General features: G+C 37.7%; 1 protein-coding gene across 2 annotated transcripts in view; it reads left to right on the top strand.

Moving 5' to 3' along the window:
- EFCAB2 (EF-hand calcium binding domain 2) overlaps nucleotides 1-21138 on the top strand; it is a 129608-nt gene that overhangs the window by 29889 nt on the left and 78581 nt on the right. For both annotated transcript variants that reach the window (XM_061160212.1, XM_061160213.1), the window contains one exon: nucleotides 8496-8580. In XM_061160212.1, the coding sequence (XP_061016195.1) occupies nucleotides 8496-8580 (85 nt within the window). The remainder of the gene's footprint in view (nucleotides 1-8495; nucleotides 8581-21138) is intronic.

Genomic DNA, 21138 nt, shown 5'->3' with positions numbered 1-21138 from the left:
TACCAGTCAGTTTTAGAACAGTGTCATTAGAATGGTTGATTCTTTTTTTTGAACTTCAATTTTTAGGATTTTTTGAAAACCATTCTAACCTTTTAAAAATGCACAGTTCAGTGACATTGCTGCTGGAGGAGACTCTTAAGCATCCCTTGGACATCAAGGAGATCAAACCTAAAGGAAATTCTAAAGGAAATCAACCCTGAATATTCACTGGAAGGGCTGATGCTGAAGCTCCAATACTTTGGCCACCTGATTCAAAGAGCTGACTCACTGGAAAAGACCCTGATGCTGGGAAAGATTGAGGACAGGAGGAGAAGGGGGCGAAAGAGGATAAGATGGTTGGATGGCATCATCGACTCAGTGGACGTGAGTTTGAGCAAACTCTGGGAGATAGTGAAGGACAGGGAAGCCTGGCGTGCCCCAGTCTGTGGGGTCACAAAAGTCGCACATGACTGAGTGAACAACAACAACAAAGTACCTTCACAGTGCTCTGCAACTATCACCACTATCTGTTATCAGGACTTTTAATCATTCCAAACAAAAACTTTGTACCCACCAGACATTAGCTTCCTGTTCCTCTTATCTCCTGACAGATTCTTCCCAGCTCCTGAGAACCACCATTCTACTTTCTGTTTTTATGAGTTTCACTGTTGCGTTCCTCATATATTTGAAATCATGCAATATTTGTCCTTCTGTATCTGGCTTATACCACTTAGCATATAACATCTTCAGAGTTCATCCATGCTGTAGCATGTGTCATAGTTTTGTTCCTTTTTAAGGCTGAAAGATATTCCACTGTATATATATGCCACTTTCATTTATGTATCCACCTGTCAATGGATATTTGGGTTGATCCCACCTTTTGGCTACTGTGAATAATGCTGCTGTGAACACTGGTGTGCAAATACTTGAGACCATGTTTTCAATTATTTTGAGCGTTTACCCAAAAGTGGAACTGCTGGGTTTTATGGTAATTAGATTTTAATTTTCTGAAGAACTACCATACTGTTTTCCACAACAGCTGTACCATTTTATATTTCCATTGGTAATGTACAACTGTTGCAATTTTTCCATATCTTCACCAAGACTTGTTATTTCCTATTTTATAACAGATATCCTAATGACTAGTGATGTTGAACATCTTTTCAGGTACTAATTAGCCATTTGTATACTGAAATTCAAACTTCTTTGAGAAATGTCTATTCAAATTTTTTCATCTTTTTAAATTGGGTTGGTTTTTCTGTTGTTTAGTTGTAGGAGTTCTTTATATATTCTGAATATTAATCCCTATCAGATATATGTTTTGCAAATGTTTTCTCCCATTCTGTGGGTTGTTTTTTCACTCTCTTAGTAGTGTTCTTTGATTTCACAAAAATTTTAATTTTGATGACATCCAACTTACGTATTTTTGTTTGGTTGATATTTTTGTGATAGTGCAAATGGAATTTTAAAAATTCCTTTTCAGATTGTTTGTTTTTATTATATTGAAATGTGACTGATTTTTGTGTGTTGATTTCGTATCCTGCATCTTTGCTGAATGTATTTATTTTCTCTGTCAGGTTTCTTTTTTTCTCAGACTAAGGGTTTTCTACATAGTAAGATTGTCATCTGTGAACAGAAATGATTATACTTCTTTCTTTTCAACTTGGATGCCTTTTATTTCTCTTTCTTGCCCAGATGAACTGACTAGAACATCCAATACTATATTCGAAAGTGGTAAAGGAGGCCTTTTTAAAATCTTATTCCTGATCTTACAGGAAAAGCTTTGTCTTTCAGCACTGAAAATGGTATTGGCTGTGGGTTTTTCATATAGGCCCTTATCATGTTGAAGAAGTTTCCTTCTGTTCCTAGTTTTATGAATATTATTATCATGAAAGGATGTTGAATTTTGTCAAATGCTTTTTCTATATCAATTATCCTAATCATGTGGCTTTTTTGCCTTCATTCTATGAATGTAGTATGTAACTCTAATTGACAGTCTTGTGTCTCTGGAATAAATTCCATTTGGTCTGTGATCAGAGCATCAGTAGAGGACAGTAGTGAGAAGGAGCAGCAGGTGATTTCTGAAGGAATGAAACTTAACAGAGTAGTAGTTTTTTAATATGAGGGTGAAATAAGAACGCTATCAGACAAGTCCAGAAGGTGGGCCATTTTATAAGACACTGCATGGCCTGGTCCCTTCCACAAGCTAATTTCACTGGGGGACAGGAGACCAGGAGAGAACGAAAGACTGTTTTAGTTTAAAAGAGACCAAAAAATTTTAAAACCAAATGTATGACATAAACTTTAATTAGAGTGTAGGTTGAAAAAGTAACTGTAAAAAAGACATTATGGTACAATTTAGAAATTTGCATATTGAATAGATATTAGATGTTCTTAGTGAATTTTTATGAATTTTAATGATATCATAATTATATTGGGATTATGTAGGAGAATGTCCTTATTTTTAGGAGATGCATGTTGAAGTATTTAGGGATGAATAATTGTAATGTCTGTGACTAGAGACAGGGATTTAGGAAAGAAGAAAAAAAATGGCAAAACATTAATAATAGTTAGATACAGGTGGTGGGTATAGAGTTGTTTACAATACTAAGCTTTCAGTTTCAGATTCAAACTTCAGTTTGCCATGCCAGCAGCTATTTATATAGCATTTATATTGTATTAGATATTATAAGTAATCTAAAGATGATTTAGCCTATATGGAAGGATGAGTGTAGGTTATATGCAAATATTACAGTATTTTATATAAAGGACTTGAGTATCCTCAGATTTTGGTATCTGCAGGTCCTGGAACCACTCTCCCCATGGATTCCGAGGGATGACTTTTTTCAATTCCTGATCAAATTTTAAAGTATAAGATCTTCAATTTTTGATAGTTTATTACCAGTGAGAAACTTTGTGTAAAAATGTGAAAGCATTTTTCTCAGCCATTAAAAAATTTAAAATGATTGACATTATAATTTCAAAAACTCATCCTTTTAAAATTGAACTGTAGTTGATTTACAATGTTATATTCGTTTCAGGTGTACAACATAGTGATTCAATATTTATAGATTATATTCTATTTAATGTTAGTACAAAATAATGACATATTTCCCTGTGCTGTATAATATATCCTATTTATTTGTTTATAATTTTTATTGGTGTATAGTTGATTTACAATACTGTAGTTTCTTCTGTACAGCAAAGTGAATCAGTTATCCATCTACATATCCCCACTCTTTTTTAGATCATTTTCCCATATAGGCCATTGCACAGTATTGAGTAGAATTTCCTGTGCTATACAGTAGGTCCTTGTTAGTTATCTCTTTTACATATAGTACTGTGTATATGTCAATCCCAGTTCCCCAACTTATCCTTCCCCCTCTTACCTGATGGTGACCATAGTTTTTCTTTTTAAAAAATTTTATTTGTTTATTTTTGGCTGTGCTGGGTCATTGCTGCTGCTCAGGTTTTCTCTAGTTGTGGCCAGCAGGGACTACTCTTTGTTGCAGTGCTCAGGCTTGTCATTGTGGTGGCTTCTCTTGTGGAGAAAAGGCCCTGGGGTTCTCGGGCTTTGGTGGTTGTACGTGTTGGCTCAGCAGTTGTGGTTCCCAGGCTCTGGAGCACAGGCTTGTGGGGCACAGTCTTAGTTGCTGTGTGGAATGTGGGATCTTCCTAGACCAGGGATCGAACCCATGTCTCCTGCATTGGCAGGCGGATTCTTTACCACTGAGCCACAGGGAAACCTAAGTTTGTTTTCTACGTCTGTAACACTATTTCTGTTTTGTAGATAAGTTCATTTGTACCCTTTTAAAATTTTTATTTTTTAAAAAAATTATTTGTTTATTTTGGCTGTGCTAGGTCTTCATTGCTGCACGTGGGCTCAGGCTTTCCCAGTTGTGGCGAGCGTGGGCTACTCCTTGTTGAGGTGTGCCGGCTTCTCACTGTGGTGGCCTCTCTTGTGGACCACGGCCTCTAGGCATGTGGGCTTCAGGAGTTGCAGCACACAGGTTCAGGAGTTGTGGCACATGGGCTGAGTTGCTCCACAGCCTGTGAGATTTTCCCGGATTAGGGCTTGAACCCATGTTCCCTGAATTGGCAGGTGGATTCTTAACCACTAGACCACCAGGGAAGCTCTGGACCCTTTTTTTAGATTCCACATATAAGCGATATCATATGGTATTTGTCTTCCTCTGTCTGACTGACTTCACTCCATATGACAGTCTCTAGGTCCATCCATGTGGCAAATGGCATTATTTTGTTTTTTTTTTTTTTAATGGCTGAGCAATATTCCAGTGTGTATATTTTACATCTCCTTAAACCAGTTGTCTGTTGATGGGCACTTGGATTGTTTCCATGCCTTGGCTATTGTAAATGGTTCTGCCATGAACGTTAGGGTGCACGTATCTGTTCAAATTGTGGTTTTCTCTGGATATATGCCCAGGGGTGAGATTGCTGGATCACGTGGTACCTCTATTTTAGTTTTCTAAGAAACCTCTGTATTGTTTTCCACAGTGGCGGTACCAATTTATATTCCCGCCAACAATGTAAAAGGGTTCCCTCTTCTCCACACCCTCTCCAGCGTTTATTGTTTGTAGATTTTTTGATAGTGGCCATTCTGACTGGTGCTTATTTATTTTATATATAGTAGTTTGTGCCTCTCAAGCTCATTCTGTTTCACCCCTCACTCCTTCCCCCACTGATAACCACTAGTTAGTAGTTTGCTCTCTGTGAGTCTGTTTTTGTCAAACACACACCCTTTAATTGAAAAATATAACTTTAGAAAATTTTGTGATGTATTACAAATTAAAAAAAAAAAAAATTATTTTTATTTATTTATTTGGCTACTCCTGGTCTTAGTTGCAGCATGTGGAATCTAGTTCCCTACACCAGGAATGAAACCCGGGCCCCCTGCATTGGGAGCTTGGAGTCTTAACAGCTGACCACCAGGGAAGTTCCTGCAAATGGTTTTTCAATCCAGTTGAAGTTTCTCATATCATTACTTAAAAATTATGGTGTAGATTTAATTTATATAACATGCTATGTGTTGTTAGAGCCCGGCAGCAAGCTCGGCTGCTACTGAAAGGTTGTATCATCAGTGGAAGGGTAGAATTAGCTAGTGTATATGAAGATAAGGATTATAGGCTGTTTCTTAGAGCCACAAGCCCCCTCAGTCACAATACTATGTTCCTTGGGCATGTGGAACACGAACTACTCCACTAGCTCCATGGGTTCTTTGTCCATTTGTCCATGGTGAGCAGTGGTGCATTTGATTTCTGTTTTCTGAAATAGGAGTATATGAGGTAGATCACTTTCATGGCAAGCATGGAGCACTGGGTGCTTGATATTTGTTGTGCTTGCTACCTGTATAGACCAAGGGGCTTGCTGTCAGAGCCTGTTCTGCTTTGAGCCTCCTGCTAGGAATCCCTGGAATAGATTCTTTCAGCTGCCTGACTTTGATCTGGCCACACTGAGAGATGAGAGGATCAGTGTTTCAGGCTGTTCTTGTAATCCTTTCACATCATACCTGTGTCCAGTGGGTGAGGATTCCTGAGTTACAGAAGTTCCAAATGTCTATTAAAGCATTATTTATTCCTGACAGATGATGATTGGAAAAAGGAGATCCGTGATCAAGTAAATTTGGAAAATGCTGCATTAATTTCTTTAGAACATCTCAAAGACTTTAATATGGTAATATGCATGATAAATCCCCAAGAGGAGAACATAATATTGTGAGTCTGTTTTTGTCAAAAACAAACCCTTTAAATGCCTTTTTCAGGCATTTTTGATCACCGAAGCCTTTTACTGAGAAACACGTTGAGGAATGAGTGTGAAACAGAACCCATTTTAGAAAACTTCAGTTCAGTTCAGTGGCCCAGTTGTGTCTGACTCTTTGCGACCCCATGGACTGCAGCACGCCAGGCTTCCCTGTCCATAACCAACTCCCAGAGCTTGCCCAAACCCATGTCCGACGAGTCGGTGATGCCATCCAACCATCTCATCCTCTGTTGTCCCCTTCTCCTCCTGCCTTCAATCTTTCCCAGCATCAGGGTCTTTTCCATTGAGTGAGTTCTTCGCATCAATATTAATTAGAGGTTGTTAAAAGTTAGTAATTGTTCTTAATATAAAACTGGGCAGAGGAATGGAAGAATACTGCTTTAGACTTGTTAGTAATACCTATTTCAGAACACAAGTCATAATTGTATTTACTGGTAAAGGACTAGTATTCTAATCTATCAAATAATAATATTTTTAAAGAGCAAAGATTATCATTATCATTTGATGAATTCAATTTATTTTGGTAGTTCTGGCCAGTGTTCTAAATCATGAAGGAGAAATAAGAAAGTATGCATTTTGGAAAGAAGAGACCAAATGAATTATCAGAAAATACAAAGTAACCAACTGAAAAGGGATTATAAAAAGTTTGGGGAAATAGATGGATATAAGGTCAATGGCAAATGTTTAAAAATTAATATTTACCTCTACTTCTAGAAATTTCAAGGTTTCCAAAAAGTTTCCTTCACAATATCCACAAAATCCATAAAATACTGAGGTGTAATCTTCTTGGAGAATTTGTGTGTGGCTTGTATGAGGAAAGCCATAATGTATAACCTTTAATTTGGAGATCTAAAAAGGGCTATATAGCTAATATAGATCTCTTAGATGTGAAAACAATTTTAAAATGTTCATTCTTTCTCAGTGTATAGCTTCATTGCAATAGCAGTCCCAGTGGTGTTTTACATGGAATTTCTAAATTTTATTTGAATTTCTAAATTTCATTTGGAAGACTTACACTGGTGAGTATATTAATGAATATTCCTAAGAAGAAGACCAGGAACAGTGATAATATTAATAAGTGAAATGGGATGGTAATGACATAACAGTAGAAATATAATTCAGAATGGAATCAGTAGAATAGACAATGGAAGTAGTCTCCATCACATAAAGGACTATAACACATTGTAAAGTAGGAGGAAAGAATTCAAGTGCTTAGTAAATTAGAAATTATTAAAATCAGATTAGAAGTTTATCTTTCACTTTGAATCATGCCAAAATAACTTTCAGATGGATTTCAGTATATTTTTAAATTGTAGAAGAAAATAGAATTGAGTTTACCAAACCTGTAGAAAAAGGATAAGTTTCTCCCTCTTCCGGTGGTCCTTTCAAAGGCTATGTTTCTAAACTTTAAAGGATAAGAAATCTCAACATGTGTGACTAAAATAAAAATAAAAAATAATGTACTTTTAAAATGTAATCTTAAATTTAAAAAGCAAATATCAGCTTTGTGTAATGACAGTATTATAACCAGTGAGATTTTTCCCAAGTTACTATTAGAACTACTAAGAATGTTCCCACTATCTTACACAAATTCAACTGCATTCAACTTACCATATTTCAGTGAGATAATAAGACAAATGCACAAAGATGAATTGGGCAGAATGGTTCACTCAAGAATTAATATAGGGATCTGGTTTAATAAATTATGATAAAGTTCTATAATGGATTATCAGTCTCTAAAAATGATAATGTAATAAATATTTTTTTGAGAATGAAAAGATGCTCATGATTTACTGTTGAGTGAAACGTTAGATTAGAGGGCAATATTAAGAGTAGTTAATTCTGCATGTTAGGATTTGAAGTAATTTTCACTTGGTCTCAACTTTGTTTTTGTTTTTTTTTTTGTCTTCAGTAATCGTGTGTGATTTTGATGATCATAAGGGAGATGGAACTGTTTTCATTTTAGGAAAACAGATTCAAACAACTGACCTGGAAAATTGTTTTCAGTAATTCTTTCAGTAAGAATTAAGTAAGAATTTCAGTAAGTCTTTATTATTTAAAAAGCTCATACAAAATTAAGAAAAAAATGGAAGATCCCAGTAGGGATGAGCAGAAAACCTGAACAGACAATTCAAAACATAGAAAACAGAGGTGGTAAACAAACATTAAAGATCACTATTCAGATTTACTTGTAAGCAAGGAACTGTATATTTAAATAATGAGATAACATTTATTTGCTTATCAAACTAGAAGTTTGCCACCATGTTATTATAATAAATTAATAATTAATAAATATCAATAAACTGTTACATCCCTTTGATAGTTTTCACAATTGAAGGTTATGTTGCAACCTGGAAAAATAGAATATCTGAGTGAAATAGGAGAATGAATGGTAGTTCATATGCCACAACTAAGTCCAAATGCAGCCAAATAAATAATTAAAGAAATAAATTTAAAAATAAATCTAAGAATTAAAGAAACAAACAAACAAAAAGAATATTGGGAAGGGGAGGGGGGAAGTAAATTGCAGATATTGTAACATTTCACTCTTAAAGACTTCAGCATGCCTCTCCTGAGAATAAAGACGTTCTCCTACATCACTCCCCTCCCCGCCAAAAAATAATACTAGGGAAGCGTTCTGCATGTTCTTTCTTATTAATAATTTCTAGTTGTTGACTTTTTTAATTTTGAATTTAAAATTAGAGTAAAATAATTTTTATTTACTTTTTCTTTTGCAGAGTTAGCTGTAGCAGAATTTCACAAAAAAATCAAAGAAGCTTTTGAAGTGTTTGACCATGAGTCAAATAGTACAGTGGATGTAAGGTTTGGAGATGTTTCCTTCTAATTCTAAATTGCTGATACAACTCTTGAAGTAGAAGATGGTTCATTTCTGTTTCTACATTCTTTGAATTTATTATGCTTTGAATTTATTATGCTAAAGTATTTATGTTTCTCTGCTCAGCAAAAGGTCTTTTCTAGCTGCTGTTTTTGTATAGTACTGTTTCGTATTCTTCATAATCTAGTGGAAAGACTATATATCCACTTTGCCTATTCTAAGCTATAGACCAAATTCTGTGAATGAGACAAATTTGTATACTATAGCTTTAGTGCTGGACACACAGTTGGCACTCATTAAATATTTGTTGAGTGAATGAACAGAATTTACTTTTAGAATACATAGATATGGGGCATTCCCTGGTGGCCTAGTGGTTAGAATTCTGAATTTTCACTGCTATGGTCTGGGTCCATTTCCTGGACAGGGAATTGAAATCCCACAAGCAGTGTGGCATAAAACAAAACAAAACCAAAAACCATAGATATGTATTATCAAGCATAAATAGGATATTACAGAGAGTGAGTGAATGAAGTGGCTCAGTCGTGTCCAACTCTTTGCGACCCCGTGGACTGTAGCCTACCAGCTCCTCTGTCCATGGGATTCTCCAGGCAAGAATACTGGAGTGGGTTGCCATTTCCTTGGATTAATAATTCTTAAACATGATACACTCCTCAAGTAAAATAGCAAAAAGAACCAAAACAAAAGAACATAAAAAGATGAGAAAAAAACACAAATACTGGTGGATTTAGAATAGAGGACAGGAAACAACAGTTTGAAAAAAAGAGGCAAAAGATAGAGCAGATTATGCATGTTGTAGAATCTGTGCCACACATGTACATCAAAGAAAAGTAATGAAATCATCCTTCCAGGAGGCCAAACTGATTGAGAAATATTTGATGGGATCACAATATCAGGAGTTAGAACTCAGTATGGAGGCCAACAAAACAGTGGGAAATGATTTTTAAATGGTTTTGGCAAGAACCATTTGATGCTTATAAACCAGTCCCATCACTTCCAGACTGGTCAGAGGACTAAATGCTTTCAATTTAAGCTAAACTGAATGAACAATATGAGTATGACTGATTGTAACTACAGTCATCCCTGAGTATCTACAAGGTATTGGTTCCAAGACACCCGCTTCTACCCTCCTCCCCTCCACCCTACCCTTCATGGACTTCAGAGGATAGTCTCCTGCTTTGAGCAGAGGCTTCCAAAAAGTAGCAGTGAAGAGAAAATCTCCCAAATCCCTTAGAGCAGTGATGCCAGCCATTTTTTGGTAAAAGGGCCAATTCAGGGGACATAAACATGCTTATGAGGAGGGCATGACAACCCACTCCAGTATTCTTGCCTGGAGAATCCCTTGGACAGAGGAATCTGATGGGCCACAGTCCATGGGGTCAGAAAGAGTCAGACACAACTGAAGCGACAGAGCACACATGCAAACATGCTCGTGGGCTTCCCTAGTCACTCAGCTAGTAAAGAACCAGCATACCAATGCAGGAGATGCAAGGGACTTGGGAAGATCCCCTGGAAAAGGAAATGGCAACACACCCCAGTATTCTTGCCTGCGAAATCCCATGGACAGAGGAGCCTGGCAGGCTACAGTCTGTGGGGTCACAAAGAGTTGGACACAGTTGAGTGCACACACAAACATGCTATCGGATGCATCTTTCTTCCCACTCAGAATTAAAATAATTGTACTGAGACCCAGTGGGAAAGTGTATGTTCTTACTTAAATTGTCTACTTTATAAAAGAAAGAAAGTTACCAGGAAAATTGGCATAGTTTTTAGCACTGAAATATCCAGGTGCTAGCAACATGGATGAATGCAGTTTCTAGTCTCTATTCCTTCTGCTAATTTGTATAGCACTTTAAACTTTACAGTAAGCATTCTCATGCTGCCAGTATCATTACTATCTGCTTTTTATAAATCAGCCATGAAGCAAAGTGACTTGCCAAAGATGAAATAATAGGATAACAACACAGTCGAAACTCAGATTAGTTTCTTCTGTTTGGGGCAGCTGTGCCTCAGCCCTGGAAGAGGCTCAGGGGATGTAGTGCTGAAATAAAGTCTGGTCCTGCTTTTCCTAGCTTTAGCAGGCTCTTCTTATTTGTAAAAACAGTTAATATTGCTAGAATTTATTTTGGCTTATGATTAAAAGTGAAGGTCTAAATAGACTCTCCTTTTCCAAATTACTAAACCATTCCATTTATTTATCTCTTGAATTTTTAGATTCATTTTATAATATACTGCATTTTCTATAATTGGGTCTGATTTGGGCTACGTATTCTGACCTATTGCCTTCCCTCCCGATCATACACTAGGACAAGTAGTGAAAGTGAAAGTGTTAGTCGCTCAGTCATGTCCAACTCTGCGACAGAGGATTGTAGGGTCCTCTGTCCATGGAATTCTGGAGTGGGCTGCCATTCCCTTCTCCAGGGGATCTTCCCAACCTAGGGATCGAACCCTGGTCTCCTGCATTGCAGGCAGATTCTTTACCATCTGAACCACCAGGGAAGCCATACTAGGACAATCCTATATTAATTGCTCTCAAATTATATAGTATGCTTTACTCTCTGATAGAACTAGTCTCTTCATTACTCTTTTTGAGCATTTTAATTAAGACTTGAAGGCAAAAAAAAAAAAAAAAAATTGAAGGCAGAGGACTTCCCTGGTGGTCCAGTGGTTAAGACTTCGCCTTCCAGTGCAAGGGGTGCGGGTTCGATTCATGGTTGGGGAGTTAAAATCCCACATGCCTCACAACCCAAAAACCAAAACCTAAAAACAGAAGCAATATTGTAACAAATTCAATAAAGACTTTTAACATTAAAAAAAAAAAAAAGAACTGAAGGCAGTATTCTGTAGATTGAGTAAAGAGGTGCCTGAATGGAGTAAGAGTTCAGAGACAGTCAAAATAGCTTGGTTTGGAAGAGAGAGCTGTTCCCTGAGAGATTTACTTGGCTTTTGGCTGTTTCTGCCCCATCATGTGCTTGATCCCTCAGTGATGCTATTTCTCTTGAAGGGCAGACCAGCACCCCTTACCTCGGCTTTGCATGAGTTGAAAACTTTAATTTGAAATTTTATTACTTTAGGTGGAGTGGAGGTGCGGTATTGTGACTGCCAGGCAGCCAGTGGGTTTTGTTTTTGTTTTTTTTCATCATTGTGTAAAACATTATTAAATGAGCTCCTGCTGCTTTCCTCCTGGCTCAAAGGGACAACCTGGGGACTGGAATCCGATTTTCTGAGTTCATTGCTAGCTTTGTCACTCTAACTTATTTACTTACTACTCTCACTCTAACTTATCTACTCTTATTTAAATAAGAGTAACTTATTTACTCTTTCTGTGTCTCACTTTTTACATTTGCCACATAGGACTGATGTAAGTTAGTAGGTCTCAAAATGGTTTGGAGAACCCTGTGTATCCCTAGGATTCTTGCAGGAGTCTATGAAATCAAAGCTATTCTCATAATAAATCTGAGACAGTATTTGCTATTTTCATTCTCATTTTTCACAAGTGTATATTGGAGTTTTTTCAAAAGCTGCATGTGTGATATTGCAACAGATTGAAGGCAGAGCCAGATAGGAGAATCCAGCTGTCTTCTGTTAAGACAGACGTTAAAGCAGACGTGTAAAACACTACCAGTCTTCTAATTAAATTTATTTTTTTGTTTTGGAAAATATAGTTATTTTTCACACACAGGAAATATTTATGTAAGCAAATATGGGACTTCCCCAGTGGCTCAGCAATGAAGACTCCACCTGCAATGCAGGAAAAGCGGGTTCAAGCTCTGGGTCGGGAAGATCCCCTGGAGGAGGAAATGGCAACCACTTAGTATTCTTGCTGGGGGATCCCAAGGACAGGGGAATCTGGTGGGCTACAGTCCATGGGGTCACAAAGAGTCACAGACACAACAGAAGCCACTGAGCACATATAATAAGCTTATTGTTATTTCTATGAATTTGACTGCAAGGAGATCAAACTAGTCAATCCTAAAGGAAATCAGTCCTGAATATTCATTGGAAGGGCTGATGCTGAAGCTGAAACTCTAATACTTTGGCCACCTGATGCAAAGAACTGACTCTTGAAGAACTGATGCTGGGAAAGATTGAAGGCAGGAGGAGAAGGGGATGACAGAGGATGAGATGATTGGATGGTATCACTGACTCGATGGACATGAGTTTGGACTTGATGGACATGAGTTTGAGCAAGCTCAGGGAGTTGATGACAGATAGAGAAGCCTGATGTGCTGCAGACCATTGGGTCGCAAAGAGTTGGATGTGACTGAGCAACTGAACTGAACTGGATGAATAATAAACATTTTTAAACTTTGAGGTTTAATTTTTAATATTAAATATAACTCACATAAGCAAAAGCTCTTTGTGGGTCTCAGTAAGTTTTAAGAGTGTAAAGGGGTTCTGAGACCAAAAGGTTTGAGAACCACTGTTGTCAGTGGACATTTCTAAAGCTCTTAGAACAATATTAGCTTAGAACAAATTAGCTTGGGATTTAAAGCTTAGAACAATATTAGCTTGTTTTATTGTTCTACTCTATATTCTTTTTTTTTTTTTGTTCTACTCTATATTCTTAAAGTAAATAATTTAGACTTGTTTTCCCTCTGTTTAATCTAGATTAATCTGTTATGTTGTATTCTCCTAAGAACATTTTACTTATATCTCTGTGTTCTGTTTTGATCTTTTAAGTTCTGAAGCAGTTTATTTTCCATTTTCCTTGTAAAATAGTTTTTGAAGGTTGCATCTTGAAAAACATTATGGCAGGTTTTTAATAGTATCAATTAGGGAGATTTTTATTTTGCCGCATACAAACATAGACCATTATACATTTTTACTTACATACAATTTTCCTGCTCTGTGTTCAGATTTCAATCAAAAGCATGACTGAAAATTAAATTTTTGACTAGATAATATATATATATAACCTATTATATATATATATATATGGTAAAATTCTAAAGGTACAAAGAATATATAGTGATAGGTAGACTTTCACTTGGCTCTCTGGTTCCCCTTTCTAAAGGCAAGATTTATTATAATTTTCTCTAATTCTTCCAGAGATAGTCCATACAAGTACAGATGTGTATATATGTGTGTGTATTTTTTATTGTGATAAATATACGTAACAAAATTTACTATTTTAGCCATTTTTAAGTGTGTGTGTGTGCGTTAAGTCGCTCAGTCGTGTCCGACTTTTTGCGACCCAATGGACTGTAGCCCATCAGGCTCCTCTGTCCATGGAATCCTCCAGGCAAGAATACTGGAGTGGGGAGTGGGTTGCCATTCCCTTCTCCAGGGGATCTTCCCCACCCAGGGATTGAACTCAGGTCTCCCTCATTGCAGGCAGATTCTTTACTGTCTGAGCCACCAGGAAAGCTCTTTTAAGTGTATAGTTCAGTGGTATTGAGTATATTTACATTATTTCCATCCATCTTCAGGACTTTTTTATTTTCCCAAACTGAAACTCCATATCCTTTAAACAGCACCTCCCCATCTCCCCTCTCCTTGGTTCCTGGCAACCACCATTCTACTTTGTGTCTCTGTGAGTTTGACTATACTAGGTACCTCACTGTGTCTGGTTTATTTGACTTAGCATAATGTCTTCAGGGTTCTTCCTTGTTGTAACTCGTATCAGAATTCCATCCCTTAAGACTGAGTAATATTCAGCTGTGTGCATATAACACACTTTGTTTATTCAGCCCTCTGTCCATGAACATTTGGGTTGTTTCTGCCTTTTGGCTGTTTGAATAATGCAAATTTTATGCAGTCCAGCAACCCCAGGTAGCCTTTTGCTAATGCAGAGAATCTCTTTTTCACTGCTATTATCTCAACTTAGCATGAGTCTCTGGGGCTCACAACACCCAGTATTCATCTATTTTACTGATAAGGAGACTTAAGTTTCTTAAGCAATTGGCAAGAACCTTGAGTGTATTAGATCTTGTCTAAAATTCAATAAGAAGTATATGATAATTCTTTGTAATGATTTAGAAGTAACTCTTAAGAGGATTGGAGGTGCCATAAATGTTACTTCTACGTCTTCACTTTTAATACTATTTTTGAAGAGAAGTTAATACAGCATTTCACAGTTCATCTTTATCAGGTTGTAAAAGTGTGAGCAGTATAGAGAAATTGCATGGACAGTTTCCCCAAGCAATTATTGTCAGAGAAAGCTTGGGATGACTCAAAAAACTTTTGAAAAACTGCGTAGGTAAATGGATCTGCATTTGTGGCTTGGAAAAGTATATCATAAAAAGAGGAATGGGATTGTTGGACCCACAGACCTGTTGATAGGGAGTGAATTTTTATAATTTTATTCATACAGTGTTATTTCACATGCATGAATAAAATGATGAAATAAAACTACATGAGTAACTAATTTGATGTAAAGTAATTAACCTCCAACTAATAAAAATAAATGGAAAAAAAATAACTACATGAGTAACTAATTTGAAAAATGTTAAGTTTAACATATTACCAAAGAAAGTGAAAATCATGATGAAGGAGGAAACAGACAGAACAGGTTCCATCTTGAAAGCAGGACTTCATCTTGCATCGGACTGTGGACTCTGAGCTGTATGCCCAGGATGTATGGAAACGACATACCAACTGGAAAACCAGGCTCCCGTAAGGAAGAGCTCCAGGGCTCGTACCTAGACTCTCCGTCGCCTAAAAGAACACACTAATTATCTGTGTAACCGAATAGAATCATAAATTCTGTTATGCTTACTGGGGTATGACCACAGGCCTATTGATAATTGTCCACTATTAACTACCTAGGTTTAAGGCATACAAATCACGGGTTAACTTTTATTGTATCTTTCTTTTCCTTTGTTCAGACTAGTTTCAGAGAATTTGGGGAGGTGGGTTTGAGTACGTACACTTTGGGTATGTAAGGTTTTCACAAAAACTGGTCGGGGTCCTTGGCTAAGAGGAGACTCTGCCTTGGGCCTGCCCATGTAATAAACTGTACTCCACTATCTGTATTGTCCTTCTGAGTGAGTTTGTTTTCTGGAACACGTGGCTACAACAATGAAAACCACATAATGTAAATTTTAAATATACAAAGTGATAGTCTATTGTTTATGAAGACAAATAACATTCATGAGAGTGATAAACAGTATCTTCAGAGTAGTGGTTGCATCGGAAGATAGAGGGACAGGAATGATGAGCAGAACTTTAGCTGTTTCTGCAATGTTTTATTGTTAGGGAACAAATGTGGCAAAATGTTAACTTCTATTTAATCTTGGTATTGGATATATGAAATCTATAATTTTTTTTTTTTTTGGCCACATCGCAAAGCTTTTGGGATCTTAGTTCCATGACCATGGATTGAACCCTGGTCCTTGGCAGTGAGACCCCAGAGTCCTAACCACTGGACCTCCAGGGAATTCATATTTCACAATTACACATAAAAATAAATAGTTTTAAAGGGTGATTTATATTTTGTTATTTTACCATCTCACTTTCAAGTTGATTTGTAAAAAATTGGTTTGTTTGTAATAGCCCTTTTAATAAGCTCTGATTAAAGAATCAGTTTAAAAAATCACTTAAAGAAAGTTTAAAAAACTATCCCAAATTCTACTTCCTGAAGCTATTTATTTTTATGTGTCTTTATAGATGAAAGTTTAGTAATACGATGGCACTGTGACAGAAAAATAACCCTCGGGTTCAGGCTGTCCTGTTCAGGGTACTTAATTGCCTGTTTTTAGGAGACCCTTTTTGTATTTTATATCTTTGGTGATCAACTTCACTTGATTCTGGCTGGTAGGTATCTGTCTGTTGTACTTATTGTGTTATCTAGATCAGGCGCAGAGTTTGCTGTGTGTCTACAAAAATTGGGAGCCAGAGGCTCTCTCATTATTGGTGGTCTCAGGGAGTATACTTCCTGGGGCCTCTGGGCATATAATTCCTGTGGCCTCTGGGTGTGTACCCTCTGTGGCTTCCAAGTCTGGACAGCTGCAGCCTCAACCTATTCTCCTTAGCATAGGATATAACATATTGGATTCATTTGAAAACTGTCAGCGTTATTAAATGTGGAAGACTTAATACAAGTACATAACGAAGAACAGTTCTTAGCAGTATCTTCATTAGCTTTGAAAGTTATAAGGGACACAAACCCAAGAAGCATTAATTACCATGTGCTCAGATAGCTACAGGCATATTTGGAAATCTGGCTCCCTCTCATCATTCTGTTGCTGACACTCTTTCAGGCTGCATGGGACCAAAATAATCCTTTATGTTTTCTCAATTAATGCAAGTGTATTGTAAGGATATACTTGGAAATGAATGGTATAAGAAGTAATTATTTCTTATATTCATAACGAATAAGCAAAAAACTGCAGTGGTATTCAGTGCTCTTAGCCCACTGAAATGACATTTGTTTCAAAGGGACCATAGGGCTCCAGTGTTTTGGCAGTCACTCTGTGACTCCACTTCAACTCTAGTAGTCCAGCATGCTGGGGATTTTACTCATTTGCTTCTTTAAAAAATTTTTTTATTTTATACTGGAGTATAGATGATTTGATATGTATCATTGGAAGGACTGATGCTGAAGCTGAAGCTCCAATACTTCGGTCACCTGATGCAAAGAGCTGACTTGTTAGAAAAGACCCTGATGCTGGCAAAGATTGAGGACAGGAGAAGAAGGGGACAACAGAGGATGAGATGGTTGGATGGCATCACCAACTCAATGGGCATGAATTTGAGCAAACTCTGGGAGATAATGAAGGACAGGGAAGCCTGGTGTGCTGCAGTTCATGGGGCTGAAAAGAGTGGGACACTACTTAGCGACTGAACAACAGTAGCTGATTTACAATGTTGTATTAGTTTCAACAAACTGATTCAGTTATGCCTATTCATACGTCTATTCTTTTTCAGACTCTTTTCCCATATAAGTTATTACAGAATATTGAGTAGAGTTCCCTGTAGGTCCTTGTTGGTGATCTGTTTTATATATAGTAGTGTGTATACATTAATCCCAAACTCCTGATTTATCCCTCCCCACCACCTTTCCCCTTTGTTTATTCACATACTTCCGTGCCTTCTCTTCCAGATTCTTCTTACCACTTTGCTGCTAATTTAACCTCCGCTGTGTGTCTCCCGTTCCCTTGCTTCTATTTGCGTATGGCTTTCGAGTCCTTCTGATTCTGCTTATTGCTTCCTATATGTTTTTCCTCTTCCATCTCTGTCATCTGTGTCCCTCTCCATTTGTCTTCCTTTAAAACTCCCAATGAAGGAGACAGAAAAATTTGCTTTTGCTATTTGTCAGTACTGAGTGGAGAGTGCTTTTGTTGAGCAGAGCTCTTAGAGTGAGCAACTTCATGGGCTTTGCTTTTGTAGGCCTATAGAGAGAGATCATTTTGGGGTTAAGTAGCCATCTCTGGTTAAAGCAGCTGTGCCTAGGGAGGCAGTCCAAGTGGTACAAAGCATAACAACCTGTGCGTTAAGGAACTCTCAGGAGGGTTGTGGATTTGTCAGGTCCCTCAAATCCTGATGAGGATGTACAGGCCTGTTATTAGTCTATTCCAACCCAATTTCTAGGCCACTTGGAACTCTGTGTTAAACTTACTGGTTTCTTAACATTCCCCTTCCTTGATACTGCTAATGATTCATGTCAAGGTGATTGACTAGGGTGGAGACTGAGGAGTCTGTTTCCTTGCTTCTTGAGCACGTAGCTACACTGTACTTCCTAGACTCTCTTAAAGATAGAGGAAGGCTTGGAATGTGACTGACTTTTGGGCAGTGGGATGTAGGTGGAATTGATGTGCGCCACTTCTAGGTCTAATCCATGAAAGCTTCCATATGTGATCCTTCAGGCTTTTTCCCCTTCTAGCTTGAAACAGACAAGTGGAGTGACATTGGAAGTCATGCATTGAGTGGGATAGATGCACAGGACGGAATGAGCAGGGCTTCTGAGTGATTTTTTTTTGAGGAAGGTCACCTATTCTGAGGAAGACTCATTTTGAATTTAACACAAGCCACTCTGTGACAATAGAATTATGTCACTGGATGTTGAAGTTTGTTATAACAGTGACCATTTTCTTCACAGATTGTCCTTATTGAATATTCTTCATAGCAGCTCAAGGAAGGGTTTGTGTCCCCTAGATATCTTACTAAGCTGTGTCCTAGGCTGAATGAAGTTGGTTGGGAGGGCACCACCTTCAGAGGGGGCTGCTGGGGTAGAGAAGAAGAGGCATCATTGTTTTGCTACTCCATCAAACATGGCATTAAGAATATCTCCCTCTAAGATTTCTTCTGCCAATTGCAAGCTATGTATATCAGATGCAGCATTTGAAATTGCCCTGAATTTAGTTGGAGGGCAATAGGAGTAGCTCGTGGTTCTACCTTGTTACACAGATCGAGTAACTTTGTCTGAAGAGTAGTCAGTTGCAGCAGGAGAATTCAGTGTTCTGTATATTCTAGATAGGGTGAGTGCCAGAAAGCTCATCCATTTTATCTACAGAGATAATAAGGCAAGATGTCTAAACTGTTCTTTGCCTGGGGGGAGGTGAGAAAGACAGGACCCATGTGGGTTCTATTCAGGTGGCTATGAAAGGGAAAAGATTCGGTTACAATAGCAGGGTCCCAAGGAACATGGGAATTCATTATTTTTGTCTTCGAAGGGTTCAGAAACAAGTGTTTAGAGGTGCCACTGTATAATGCAGTAATGAAGCCAGGCCGGAAGCCAGGGTGGAGGCACTGTAATTTAAGTCAACTCTTGGTTAATTTAAATGCATGGTAGTCATACCAGCTCCTAACCCTTTGCCTTCTATTTTAGTTTTTGAATTGCTGAGAAGTGACGAGCAAATGTATTCTTTATTTCTGAAAACTACTGATGCATTTTATAATAGTTTCTGACCTTCCTCTGAGAGCTCATTTTAGGCTTTTCTTTGCTAACTTAACTCTAAGTTAAATATTTATATTTTTACCTGAAAGTTTGTATTTCTTGTCTCTCTTAAGTTTTAAACTTATTGAAGACAGATGTATCTAATATTTGGGCTGTGTAATGTGTACAACACTGTCTTTGTGTATATACAGCATTGATGATGTTAGCAGAAGGTATGTAACTAGCTGTGAGGAGTTATTAGGAAATGAAAGTGTTAAGGTGTCTTAGGGGCCGGACAGTGAGTGAGTGCTTGCTGCCCTAAGGAGACTGGATTTGGTTATACAGAAAAAATAAATCCATAAATGTTGAAAAGTGAAAAGACTAGACTTGAGTTTTTAGAAAGGAAAGTAGCTGCAGGATGGGGGGATAGGTTGGCACATGGCCTGGAGCAGTGGTTCTTAGTGCTGGGTGCTAGGGAGCTAAAAACCACAGAAAAATTGGCAGAGACTTGAACCAAGGACTTGAAGAACAAACTTCAGTGCTACAAAGTCTCTCAGTATCAGGTGTAGACAGGTGTATAATGGAGGAAGAGGATTCTCATTCTCTGTGAAAAGGAATCTTAATTAGAGCTTGGGGAAAATTTTGGATGACTGTATCTAGGTGGTGGTCTTACAGCACTGCCCACAGCCCCAATTGTTAGGATTGAAAGCAGAAGGGCAGCTGAGAGCTCTCCAAGCTAACAAGGTGACTCTCTCAGCCCTGGCCTAAAGCCAGGCAGAAATAAGGATGTCTCTAGGGGCATGCATGGATAGTGGAAGTGCCTTAGCCACACCCACACAGCTAATGATCTCTTGATAACTAAGCTTTCTTTGACATTCATGCTGATCTCTGTATTCTGCTAAGTTATTTTCTCCTCTGAGGCAGTGAACCTGAAATGCCCTAGCCGCCTAGACTCGGGGGAGGGTACAAAGAATTAAGAATGGAAGAACCTCCGTTATTGTTCTAAACTATCCCACTGCGTAAGTGTCTTCCATATAAAACAAAAAACAACAACAACTTCTACCCAGTAACACCCAGGCTAATGTTCTATGTCTTTCTCTTCATAGGTAAGAATCTTAATAAGAAAAGGAGTTTACTTTAATGAACTCTGTTCATTCTCATTCATCACTCTGTTCATTCTTTGACATGCAATTTATTATTTGACTTCTATCTTTCAACCCTGTTCCCTTTCTAACTGTGTTCACTGAAGTCACTTACTGTCTTATGCCTTGTTTTCCATGACATCACCTTTTGTTTTCATCCAACGTCTCTGACTGTTCCTTCCCAGTTTCTTTTTGGGGTCAACTATCCCTCTATTTTCCCAAAGAAAGGCAGTGCCAAGGAATGTTCAAACTACTGCACAATTGAACTCATCTCACACACTAGCAAAGTAATGCTCAAAATTCTCCAAGCCAGGCTTCAACAGTACATGAACTGTGAACTTCCAGATGTTCAAACTGGATTTAGAAAAGGCAAAGAAACCAGAGATCAAATTGCCAACATCCTTTGGATCATCAAAAGTGAAGAGAGTTCCAGAAAAACATCTACTTCTGCATTATTGACTACACCAAAGCCTTTGTCTGTGTGGATCACAACAAACTATGGAAAATTCTTAAAGAGTTAGGAATACCAGACCACCTGACCTGCCTCCTAAGAGATCTGTATGCAG

The sequence above is a fragment of the Dama dama genome, chromosome 14 (genome assembly GCF_033118175.1).
Source record: "Dama dama isolate Ldn47 chromosome 14, ASM3311817v1, whole genome shotgun sequence".
NCBI classification, from domain to species: Eukaryota; Metazoa; Chordata; class Mammalia; order Artiodactyla; family Cervidae; genus Dama; species Dama dama.
The sequence above is the reverse complement of the archived record's forward strand: the minus strand, read 5'-3'. Positions and strand labels throughout refer to the sequence as shown.